We start from the raw sequence: 12,926 nt of genomic DNA on the forward strand, positions 1-12,926 counted from the left end.
TACAGAGGCTAGAGTTTATAGGTGCTGTACTGGACTTGACTCAAGCCAGGGCGTACCTCCCGGAAGCCAGGTTTCGGTCTCTGGGGACATCATACGGGGCCTCAGACAGTTCCCTACAACCACAGCAAAGAACTGCCTGAAACTGCTGGGGCACATGGCTGTGTGTACCTACATAGTTCAGCATGCCAGACTCAGACTTCGCCCACTTCAGTCATGGCTAGCGTTGGTTTATCACAATAAATAGCCAATATCACATGGCTAGCGTTGGTTTAATAATCACAATTATTCCTTTGAGGTCATGGATTAGTCCAGTCCTATGCATCTACCAGAGGGGGGGGGGGGGGGAGAGAAGAGATGGAGGGCAGGAAATAAGTCAGTTCAGCCTGCTTATGGAGCTACAGCAATAACTGCAGTTGTGTATCCCCACTCTATCACTGAATTGTTTTCTTCCTAACCAGGAGTCAGATTCTATTCTATTCATGTTCTTAAAACAATGCCCATCCCTGACTTATGTGAGCCCTGGGGCCTTGACAATTTGTCCCGTATATGGACTAACCTCATTCCTTGGATTTAAGCAAGTTATGTTAAATGATCACATTAATTTACATTTTGATAAAACAGCCAAAGTTTTATGGGTGGGGTAAAACATAGGAGTACTGTTAACTTTCTATAGCACTTTATGCTCTAAAAGAAGTTGGTGCCTAACTTCCCTTAGGGCTACCACTTTTTCACAGAGGCTTACAAACATGCTTTATTTGGTTATGTTGACTGAACTGTAAAACCCAGCTCAGCCCTTTGGCCCCCACACCAGTCAGCTGACTCCTGGGACAAGGGACCAGGCTGGATCAGAGGTGCTGGAACAATTTTTATAGTGGGGTTCTGAGAGTCAGTGAACCAATCTGTAAACATAGATGGAAACCACTTCAAGCCAGGGGGTGCGCACTTCAGCACCATGGGCTGGAATGGTGGTGGTGGAGGGTCTGGCTGGAGTCAGGGGACAAAGAGACTTGGCTGGGGCGGCGCATGACTACCATGATGAGGTGAGAGGCTGAAGATCCTCACTGGAGTGAGAGAAGATAGGAGCCCAAATGATTGGACAACAGTATACGATTCACATAAAATAGAATAAAAAATAATACATTTATAAAAAGTGCAAAATAAATTTAAAATAGTAATAATGAATAAAATACAAAAATATTAACAGACTTAAAAAAAGTAAAATAATAAAAACTGAAAAATAAAAGAATTGTAAAATACATAAAAACCATAAAAGGGGAAATAAAATTAAAAGAAACTTTATATATAAACAACAATAAAATAAAAAAGGAAATACAAGTAAAATATATTAAAAAGGTAAAAATATAACTATTAAGAAAAAACACACACACAAAAAGAAAGAAAAAAGAAGTACAATTGTAAAACCGAGGGCAAGAGTCCATGGGGCTTGTGCTCCTATATCATAGGTGAGGAGCTCTGATGTGTGCCCCCGTGTCCTCCTCTCTGTCCCCCATGTGGACAGGGCTAGACAGCAGTCTCACTCCGGCCATGCGGCCACCCCAGCCTGGGAGTGAGGGGCGGCGCCCTCCCGGGCTTCCGGACCCACAGACAAAGCCCGGGGGGAACCACTCCCATTTATACTTGCTGGACACAAGGCTCTTGCTCGTGTTGTACAGGAGGCTAAGCGACCCCCCTGTTATACACTGAGCAATGAGGGCTCCTCCGTGTGGGGCAGAGGCGAGACCCTGCGCTCCAGGGACGAGGTAGCTGGTGGACAGACCCCGCCGGAGCGGGGAATGTCGGCAGGCGCCACTCTGCCTTGGACGGAGTCATCTCCACTTGAGCAAGCGAGACTCCCCGCAACCGCCAGGCACCTCTTCCGTCAATGGACGGTGACCCTGACTCCGAGAGAGACCCCCGGGAGAGTGAGAGAGAGACGGGGTGTCCCTCAGCTGGGCCCCCTGGGGCGAGATTCAGCCCAGCCGCAGTGGGGTACACAAGGTACTAGGTGGAGAGGGGAAGGAGAGAGAGAGCCAGGCTGGAGGCCTCCGGGTTCTGCTCCCCTCTCTGCACCAGCCTGAGTCCCCCAACTCAGGGCTTTTCCCAGCGTGTACCCAGCTCACCCAACCTTGTGTCATGGGTCCGGGCCAAGCCTTCGGAATGAGGGGAGAGAAAAGGGCAACGCTGCCTCTGCCCGGGCTGTGCATGGAATCACCCCGCCCTTCTGGAACTACCTCTGGGGACCCAGCTGGGATTGTAGCTCATTGAGACTTCCAGAGCCTGGCCCCATTGCGGTCACTCCATGAGGTAGAACAGAAACACCTGCCTTTAAAATTCAACTGTATCTAGGGTGACCCCACCTGTATTTCAAGTTCCGTAATAGAGGACACTGCTGCAGGGGGAGGGGGTGAGCTCGAGGGGGTATTTTGGGGTGCTGGAGGGGTGTGTGTGTACTGGGAGATGGTATTTGGGAGGTGCTGGACAGAGTATTTGGGGTGTGTAAGAGCAGGGGTGCCTCTCGGGACCGGGGGACCTCCCGCAGGCATGCTGCCGAAGGCAGCCTGACTGCCACCCTCAGGGCGACTGGCAGACAGCACCCCAGGCAGGCGCTTGCTGTGCTGGTGCCTGGAGCCACCCCTGGTTGTCCCCCATAACGTCCATTCTTCTCCCCCCCACACCCCACAGAGCACTCCCCTTTTCTCCCCCCCCCCCCCCAAGGAGCACCCTTCTCTCTCTCTCTCCTCCCCTCCGGCAGGGCTGGGTTGGGTGAGGTGTTGGTGGGGGAGGGGGAGGCTAGCTGGCTGCCTGCTGAGGAATGAATGTGAAAGTAACTCACTTCCTCTGCAGCCAGCCAGGATTGGAATGGTCACACGTGGTTGGGCTGGGGATAGCCAGATAGCATATGTGAAAATCAGAACGGGGGGTTGGGATAGGGTGAGCAGATGTCCCACTTTTATAGGGACAGTCCCAATTTTTGGGTCTTTTTTCTTATATAGGCTCCTATTACCCCCCCCCCCCCGGCCTGATTTTTCACACTTGCTGTCTGGTCACCCTAGGTGTGGGTAATTGGTGCCTATATAAGACAAAGCCCCAAATATCGGGACTGGCCCTATAAAATCAGGACATCTGGATCTGGTCACCCTAGCTGGGGAGCGCGTCTCTCCCCCGGGCTGGCAGCGATCCATCTCATCCGGGGGGAGCTGCGCAGGGCAGGATGAGCTGCTGTGGCTCCATGGGTGCCCCGTCCCTGAGATCAGATGGTGTGCTAACTTCACCATGGTCTGTTGGGCTGGCGGTGGTGCCCATTGGCGTGTGATCGGACCTGAGGGTTTGCTGCTGCTGTTGCCACTCTGCACCCCAAGAGGTGGATTTTGGGGTCCTGCAGTATTCCACCTATCTCCTCCTCTACTGCAGCTGTTGGACCAGCAGGCTGGGGGGTGAGCCAAGCATGAAAGCAGTACTGTGTTGCTATTTAGATTGTCATTTAACAACTGTTTGCCAAAAATGCTTGCTAACAATCCCTGAATTCAATTTCAATATATTTTTTTTAAATCAATATCTTAGCCAAAAACAGAAAATTAAGTTGTTGACAATTATTTGTGACAAGTTTGGTTTAGGGCAGGGAGTGGGCCAGTTTTCATCAGAGAAACAAAAAATGTTGACTGACTTTCCTATAGCCCTGTTACTGCTAAATAAAGCCCTCCAACAACTGTAATATGCTCATCCCCTTACTAGTGTATAGAGCAGGGGTCGGCAACCTACGGCACACATGCCAAAGGTGGCACACAAGCTGATTTTTGATGGCACGCCGCGGCGGGCTGAGCGGCTCAGCCCACCGCCGCTCTGGGGTTCCGGCTGCTGCCCCATTGCCAGCCGGGGTCCCAGCCGCCGGCCCCACTCAGCGCCTGCTGCTGGCCTGGGGACCCCCAAGGAACCCCAGGCTGGCAACGGGCTGAGCAGGCCGGCGGCTGAGACCCCGTCTGAGCCACTCAACCCACTGCTGGCCTGGGGTTCCATTCACTCAGCCAGCAGCGGACTGAGCGGGGCCGGTGGGGGGCTGAGTGGGGCCGGCGGCAGGCTGAGCGGGGCCGGCGGCTGGGACCCCGACTGGCAAGGGGCTGGCAGCCGGAACCCCAGAGCAGCAGCAGGCTGAGTGCTGCCGGCACTCCAGACTGGCAACGGACTGAGCCACTCAGCCCCCCCGCCGGTCCCGCTCAGCCCGCCAGCGGCCCGCTCAGCCTGCTGCTGACTGAGTGAATGGAATCCCAGACCGGCAGTGGGTTGAGTAGGGCCAGTAGCTGGACCCCAGACCGGCAGTGGGCTGAGCGGGGCTGGTGGCTGGAACCCCAGACAAGGATCACACTAAATTGATAAGATCTGCATTTTAATTTGATTTTAAATGAAGCTTCTTAAATATTTTAAAAACCTTATTTACTTTAAATACAATAATAGTTTATTTATATCATATAGACATAGAGAGAGACCTTCTACAAATGTTAAAATGTATTACTGGCATGGGAAACCTTAAATTACAGTGAACTTGGCACACCACTTCTGAAAGGTTGCCGACCCCTGGTATAGTGTGACCATATGTTGTACTAAGATTCTCTTGCTTTTTTTCCCAGTGAGTCAGTATAGCTTTTGCCAGCCCAGAGGTTGGGCAGCCAATGTCTTACATTTTCACAATGTTTTGTCCAACTTTCATAAAGTAAATACATGGTTAATACAAGTTAAAAAGGCCAGGGACACTTCCTTGTGAAGAATCTGTGTAGCAGATCATGCTAGAGCTGTGAAAATGTCAGTTTTTGATGGAACTTTAGAGGCAGTGATTTATCATGTATTTCTGGCAGTGCCCAAAATGTGCTGCTATTGCTAATGTCTTTCCAAACAAAAATGAGGCACAATAGGACTTCTGTAACATTTCTGTGCTACCTTAATCTAGATGAGATGATTCTGTGCTGACTTCATTTTGGTCACTTTGTTCTTTACCTAGGAGTAAAACTAGGGGTTATATTTCCCCACTGCTTGGAAACCCAGTTTATTAAACTGGATAATGCCATTGATCTATTTACAGTAGAAGGTTGATATAGAGTTGTAACTAACATTAAGACTGATGCCCACTATACATTTAAAACTAAAAAGTGGCTTTGTAAAAATGACATGTGTTTCCAACTCTATTGTGTCTCAGTCAGGGCGGAGCGCCTTGTGAGGTGTCTTCACACTAGCTCAAGGTCACAGCGCAAGAACCTAGAGAGCCTCCTGAAGCACGGTGATAGTTTTGATTTAAATGGACTTGAACTGTACGAAGAATTGAGGACACTGTCACCAATATTGCCATATGCAAAATCGGTGATGGACATTGTACAGTTTATTCATACCAGCAAACTTGTTGACATATATCCTAATGTGTACATTGCCACTCGTATTCTACCGACAATTTCTGTAACAGTAGCATCAGGAGAACGGAGTTTCTCAAAACTAAAGCTCATTAAAAACGATCTCCGTTCTACAATGAGTCAGGAATGCTTGACTGGTCTTGCTATTCCTGCAATCGAACAAGACATCACTTTGTCTTTGTCATACAAGGTCATTATTACTGCTTTTGCAGACAAAAAAAGCCAGAAAGATTGCTTTTAATTAAAAACAAATCCTTGTTTCAATACCTCTTCATATAAATTTCCAGTAAAATATTGACAAATTAAAAAAAATATATTATTTGCATCATTCTGTCAAATCAGAATTTTTTCTATAGCGCTACTTCTTTAGTGCTAGTCCATCAGCATTACAGTGTGCTTAATTAAGTTAGACTGGGTTTAATAACATGCATGTGGCAAGTTTTCCAATACTGTAAGCTTACGTTTGTGTTGTTAAGAGCAAGTCAGGCACAGGGGCACCAGTTTAATAATCCCGCCTAGGGCACCATAAATGCTAAGGACGGCCCTGCTAAGCACCCACTGGCAGCTCCCCCTCAGCTCCTTCCCCTACCCCCAGCCTGCCCTGATCAGCTGTTCAGAGGCGTTCAGGAGGCTGGGCGGGAAGAAATGGAGCATGGGTGAGAAGAGGCGGGGCGCAGGTGCGGCCCTGGGGAAAGGGGTGGAGAGTGGCCTGCCTAAGGCTGAACGGGGGTTCAACACACCTGGCTCATTAGTAGTCGGCCTCTCTGCTCGGGGGGTTTAGTTCATTTATGTATTAAAGTACCAGCAGCGGCTCGGCTGAGTCTTCGTCCAGGGGGCTGGGTTGGGTCCAAAACGGGCGGGATCCAGCGTTTACCATTGCCTCTAGCAGACAGCTGGAGCTCCCCCGAGCTCTGCTTAATCCCTGCCCCGTTCGTTCCTGCCCCCGGCCCCTCCCTCCTCAACCGGCCGGGCCACCCATAGGCCCGCCCATGGCGTCGGGACGCCGCGGGTCTGTGGTCAGTGCGTTCCCGCGCCGCGCCCAACCGCCGCCGCCGCCTTGTGGGGGGGATGCCGCGCTGCAAGGAAGGGCTGGCGAGCGCTGCTGCCGCCTCCGCCTCGTATGTGGTGGGGGTCGATGTGGGCAGCACGACGGTGCGCTGCCACGTCTACGACAAGAGGGCCGCAGTCAGGGGCTCCAGCAGCAAGAAGGTGACTGAGGGAAAGTGGCGGGGGGCAGGAGGCGGCTGCTGTGGGTAGGGAGGAAGCTCAGCTCCACCCACTAGCACATGTTATGGGGACCTTGTTCCTCTTCCCCTTCCGGGCACACTGTAACCCGCGCTCCCTCTCCCCCGGCAGCTCCTCCGAGATGGGGCTTTGCCGTCACCCCGCCCTTAGCCCCGCCGTGCACGGGCCAGTCCCCGCCCCTCCACGGACAGACTCTGCCTACCCCGGGGAGAGGGGCTCGTCTTCTTGCAAGCTCTGTCTTTATAAGAGATACATGGAGTAATAGGTAGTTTAATATATGTGTTTCATATGCATGTGGTTTGTTATGTGAAGTGCAAAAGGTAACTGGATGAGCGTTTAGAAACCAAAGGCCTGTCTGCTCTGCATGGATATAGCACAAGGGTGGCCAAACTCACTGACCCTCCAAACCATAGGTGCTGACTCTGTGTGTGCTCCAGGGCTGGAGCACCCACGGGGAAAAAGTGGTGAGTGCTTAGCACCCACCGGCAGCTCACTGCCCCCTGCTCCAGCTCACTTCTGCCTTCTCCCATGAGCGCACCGTGTACCCAGTTTTTGCCCCTAGCTCCCAGCACTTGATCTGTGAAACACAACCACTGCAAGAAGCATTGGTTTCCAGCTCAATCTTTTTTTAGAGCTAGTGGGTGCTAAAATCAAATAAAAATTCAAGTGAGGGAGAACCAAGATGGTTCTCAGAATAAACTATTTTTCATGTCTATTAACTATCAGGGCTAGAAACAAGTGCTGTGTGTTCACTGGAAGCCGATCCATGGTCCCACTGGTTATCAAAATGCTTTTGATATTTACTCCTGGGGGAATTCTGCACAGCTGCACATATATAGAATTCATGTCCCCTGCAGTTTTCTTTATTTCCCCACAAAAAAATGACTTTCTGACAGGGAAGCAAAGGAAAGTCACAAGCAGTCACATGTCCCTCCCCAGCAGCGTGGGCACATTGTTTTGAGCGCCTGGAGCAGCCTGCAGAGAGGTAAATCACTGGATGCCCTAGCCAGTGGCTAGTACCCTGCACGGGCTCAGCTGCTAGTCCCAGTTGGGCTGCAGAGGATGGGACTTCAAGGAGCGGCTGGGGTTGGGTTAGACCCACCCCAGAAGCCTCCCCTGTCTGCAGGAAGCTCTGCACCCCCAGCCCTCTTTTAACCTCCATCACTTCTCAGTCACAGTTGGAGGGGTCACTGTACGGGGAGCTGCTCCCCCATCTGCCCAACCCCCATGGACCCAGACCCCCCATACCTGCCCCACACACACCCAGAGCCCCCTGACTGAGCTGCCCTGCACCTGAAACCCCACCCCACCAAATGTCACCCCCTGCACCCAGGCCCTCCTGCCAAGCCTCCCCCTCCCCCCTTGCATCTAGATCCCCACCGAGCCTCTCCCCCCTGCATCTGGACCCCCACCACCATCCTGCACCCAAACCACCCCTTGCACTCGAACCCTCCCCCCCCGATGAGCCCACTGCACCCGGACCCCCACCCCACTGAGCCCCAACCAGCTGCACCCGGACCTCCACTCTACCAATGTGCCCCAGCCACCTTCACCTGGACTACCCATGCAGAGTCCCATTCCCCTTGCATCGGAACCCCGCAATGAGCTCCTGTCCATCCAGTTCCTCCACTGAGCCACCCTCACCCAGATTGCCACACACCTGGATCACCCCACACTAATTGGTGTGACGGGTTGGATCACAGAAACCCACTTGGGAACTGCCAACTGATGTGCCAAGACTACTTCTGCCCCTGCTTTCCCTGCCAGCTCGGGACCCCAGCACCCTGTCTTGCTAAGCCAGACATGCCTGTCTGCACCAACGAAGACCCAGGGTCTGAATTACTTGCCCCAAAGCTGCAGACTTAACTGAAAGCAGCTTACGGAAGTGTTCTTGTCTTTGACACTCAGATGCCCAACTCCCAATGGGGTCTAAACCCAAATAAATCTGTTTTATCGTGTATAAAGCTTATACAGAGTAAACTCATAAATGGTTCGCCCTCTATAACACTGATAGAGATGCACTGCTGTTTCCTCCCCCCCAGGTATTGATACATACTCTGGGTTAATTAATAAGTAAAAAGTGATTTTATTAAATACAGAAAGTGGGATTTAAGTGATTCCAAGTAGTAACAGACAGAACAAAGTGGATTACCAAGCAAAATAAAATAAAACACGCAAGTCTATGTCTAGTACACTAATACAACTGAATACAGAAAATCTCACCCTTAGAGATGCTTCGATAAATTTTTTTTCACAGACTGGACACCTTCCTAGTCTGGGCACAGTCCTTTCCCCTGGTACAGCCCTTGTTCCAGCTCAGGTGGTAGCTAGGGGATTCCTCATGATGGCTGCCTCCCCCTTTGTTCTGTTCCATCCACTTATATATAAGGTGGGAATCCTTTGTCCCTTTGGGTTCCCAAATCCTTTGCATAAGGTGGGAATCCTTTGTCCCTTTGGGTTCCCACCCCGCCTCTCAATGGAAAAGCACCAGGTTAAAAATGGATTCCAGTTCAGGTGACGTGATCACATGTCACTGTAAGACTTCATGCCCACTTGCCAGCACACAGGTATACAGGAAGACTTACAGGTAAAACAGAGTCATCTGCAGTCAATTGTCGTGGTTAACGGGAGTCATTAAGATTCCAAGCCACCTTTAATGGCCCACACTTTGCATAATTACAATAGGCCCTCAGAGTTATATTTCATATTTCTAGTTTCAGATACAAGAGTGGTACATTTATAAAAAAAGGATGATCACACTCAGTTGATTATAAGCTTTGTAATGATACCTTACAAGAGAGCTTTTGCATGAAGCATATTCCAGTTACATTAGCATATTTTCATAAAATCGTATAGAGTGCAACGTCAACTTGGATCCTGCCGGGCTGAGCCTGCTTGCCCCGCACCTGGATTGGGGGCCAGAGCTGGGCATGTGTGCGAGACTCTGTCCATCTCACTTGCTATCTTGGTGTGCATAGTATGGAGGGGTAGGACCCGGGGTGTTTCTGGGGCAGGCCTGGCCCTTGCAGTGTGTCAGGGTCAGGTGCAGCCTCACCACCGAGTACGTGTCCCAGGGCGGGGAGAGGGCCACGCTACAGGGTGATCTCCCACCTCCATGCAGTCAGTGGCCTGTGCTCCCCACTGCCATGCTGGAGCCTCCATATTTAAAATATGCAGAATTTTGCAGAATTTTTAATTTTTTGGCATAGAATTCCTTCAGAAGTAATTAGTTGAAGATTGAGTATAGCAAATCCTGGACTGCAAACTAATGTAATTTTCATCTTTGATATACTCTCTGGGTAATTGTCACATCAAAATGTGAGCAGCCAGAAAATGGCTGTAGCCGTGTTAGTTCTGGAGCAAGAATGGACAAGGGTATCCTACTATATTGTGCCAGCGAATATACTGAAATACATTAATTTTGATGATGAAAAGGTCCTTTCTTTGGAAGATGGAAGAGAGAAGTATGCACTTGTTGTAGGGAGATTATTAGGGGTTAGGAGCACTGGTTTGTGGTCTCAATTCTGAAGATTATTTTTTTAACTCATCTTGGGCAAGTTATCTAGTATCTTTCTCCCTCAGTTTAACTCTCTACATTACGGGTATAATAATGCCTATCACAGTTGTGTTAAGCTTAATGTTGGCAAAGTGCTTTGACATCCTTTAATGAAAGGTGCTACATAACTGCAAAGTAGCATAATTAAATTATACTCTGAATTAGTGGCTACTGTTTAATATTTTCTTCAGAGTAGAGTTTGAGTGCAGATATGTCATGATGATGAACATGACTGGGGTGCAGTATAAGTATTTAAATGGAATATTATATTGGTCACAGGAGCGGCTCAAAATCAGCATTAGACATAAACACTGCCTATTGTTTCCTTTGAACATTCCTATACTTTGGATGCAAGAATCTCTTAGCCTTTTATATTTTTAATTTATTCTACCAATAATATACTGATAGAATTAGTGGTAAGGTGAACTTCAAATGTGTTAAGTTCCAAAGAAACAGAAGAGATAATTTTATCTGTCCTTGATTTGAAAAATGTATTTTACGTTAGCATTTTTGTTAGACTGGTTAGTATTAAAATTTTGTATAGACATTGGATTTGCTATTTAATGTTCAGTTTAACTCTTGATAGAGTTTTTTTGTAGTTTTCTTTAATACAAAATTGGCTAATACCCACTAAAAATAACTTTTGTTAGTCCTTAGAGAGAACTCTGCAGTACAGCTCAAGTGCTGAGCTGGTAGCTATATTCTAGTGCAGTTAAAACATCTGTGACCCATCATACATGAAATAACAGTTGGGTGGTAATTCAGTTAAACAGTTAGAATAAAAGCACTTTCATGTGTTTTGCAGTTGAAAATGGTGTGCTAAAGTTTGTTTTTAATTTTCCATGGTTATAATTCAGCAGCACTCTAGTGGGTTGTCAGTTCCTGTTTTAAGGCCACATCTATGCTACAAAAAGTCTGTTTTTGGTATGTTTTTTTTTTTTTTTTTTAAAGCTGGTTTAAGAAAACAGTGTAGATGAGTGCACCAGTCATTATAGGTTGGTCACAACTATCTTCAGATGTTTTTTAAAAAAATATTTGAGACTACTCTTGATGGTGCTGAATGAAGCAATTTTTGAAAATGTCTGTTTTTAGTGCAGACTGGGACTGACTCACAAATAAGTTTGGTGATTTTTTTCCATCTTTATACTCAATTGTGTACATGACAGAAATGCCACAGAGGTTGGTAAAATGGGTTGTTTTTGCTTTCTAAACCCAGTACAAGATCAATACACATTGATTTATTGATTTATTAAGTTAGGATTGAGATACGTCAGCAAAGGTGTGTAGGCTAGTTTGGAACAGCACTCAACTCAACATGCAATGCTGAGCTCAAAACGGTGTTGTAAGTTTCTCATTTTGGAGAACATTACAGCAGAAAATACAGTATGGACATTTCTCGGGGCTTGTCTACGTTGACACTTTACAGCGCTACAACTTTTTCGCTCAGGGGTTTGAAAAAACACACCCCTGAGCGCTGCAAGTTTCAGCTATGTAACATGCCAGTATAGACAGTGCAGCAGCGCTGGGAGTCATATACCTCGTGGAGGTGGTTCATACTTGGTGTGTGGAGACTGTAGGGACCACTTTAAAATATGGCAGGTACCATGCTTCTGAATTCAGTGATTGGAATCTGTATGTAGAAAACTCTGGGCAGTCTTTCTTTTAAGCTATACAGACCTTTAGAAAAGGTTCACAATTCAAAACTGACATAAGACTCAAGGTTTGTTACTTTCATCGTGTTGTAAGTAAAGGTTTTGGTTTGTCATTTTTATTTATTTTATGTGGCATGGTTTTTTTCTCTTGTCAGTCTACTAAAAACAAACCAACAAACCCCACAATCTTTCTTGTTCTTAGGCCATGAACAGGGTAGATAAAAATCAGTGATTTAAAGACTTTTTAAAAAATGGATTTTTTAATTTAAATCAAATTTTTTGATAAAAATACATTTTCCTTTTAAAAAATAAACCTGTTTATATTTAAATTTTACATTGACAATCTGTTAAGGCCTAAATTTAGTATAATCTCTAGAATCATTTAAATTGAATTAAAAAAAAGTTTGCTACTGAAGTTTTAAAGAAAGGCAAACCACTGAACTGTTGGAAGTCACTGGCTAAGTACTAGGAACCGGAGTTTGCTGAAGTGCTAAACAAGTTTTTGACAGCAGTAGCTTCTGCAGTTACAGAAACCATTTTAAAATGTTATTTTTGTGCATTTTAAGTGAATTCCAATTTCTATCCAAATGAAGCTTGACACAAATCACATAGAAAAAATTAATCATCACTGGGTAAAGTAGGGGTTGCACACTTCGTAGTCTTGTGCCAAACTCATTGCATACACCAAGGGCTTCTTGCATTCCTCTGTTTCACCCCACAAGTTCTGGGTGCCAATTTTTTATCTCCCTCGAATTCAGGGACTTGTGCATCTCCTCTCACCTCGTACCATTGCAGAGGTTCTGTTTGCCTCCACTTCTCCTGTGCCAGCGGCTGTGTGCCCATATGTCCCTCATTCCCCTTTGCCCTTATACCCCCCATTTTACCCTTCTACCCCATTTCAGGATCCTACATTCTCGCCCTACCAGGGGATCTGTGTGCGTCCCCTTCCCCCATGCCAGGGTCTGTCTGCCCCCATGCCAGGGGCTTTGTATGTGCCCCCACCCCCCTCTCGCCCCCCCATGCAGGGGCTCTGTGCGGCCCCCATCCCAAGTTTCCCCACACTTCCTCCCTCCATGGCTC

General features: G+C 47.7%; 1 protein-coding gene across 2 annotated transcripts in view; it reads left to right on the plus strand.

The window, feature by feature from the left end:
• Positions 1 to 6,359: 6,359 nt before the first annotated feature.
• The window catches only part of GK5 (glycerol kinase 5), a 90,352-nt gene continuing 83,785 nt past the window's right edge, over positions 6,360 to 12,926 (plus strand). Inside the window, exon 1 of one of the 2 annotated variants that reach the window (XM_005303266.5) lies at positions 6,360 to 6,602. In XM_005303266.5, the coding sequence (XP_005303323.2) occupies positions 6,462 to 6,602 (141 nt within the window). In that variant the 5' untranslated portion in view covers positions 6,360 to 6,461. Of the gene's footprint in view, positions 6,603 to 6,884; positions 6,904 to 12,926 lie in introns of those variants that run through there. The other variant, XM_042853640.2, reaches the window with a different exon arrangement.

The sequence above is a fragment of the Chrysemys picta genome, chromosome 9 (genome assembly GCF_011386835.1).
Source record: "Chrysemys picta bellii isolate R12L10 chromosome 9, ASM1138683v2, whole genome shotgun sequence".
NCBI lineage: Eukaryota > Metazoa > Chordata > Testudines > Emydidae > Chrysemys > Chrysemys picta.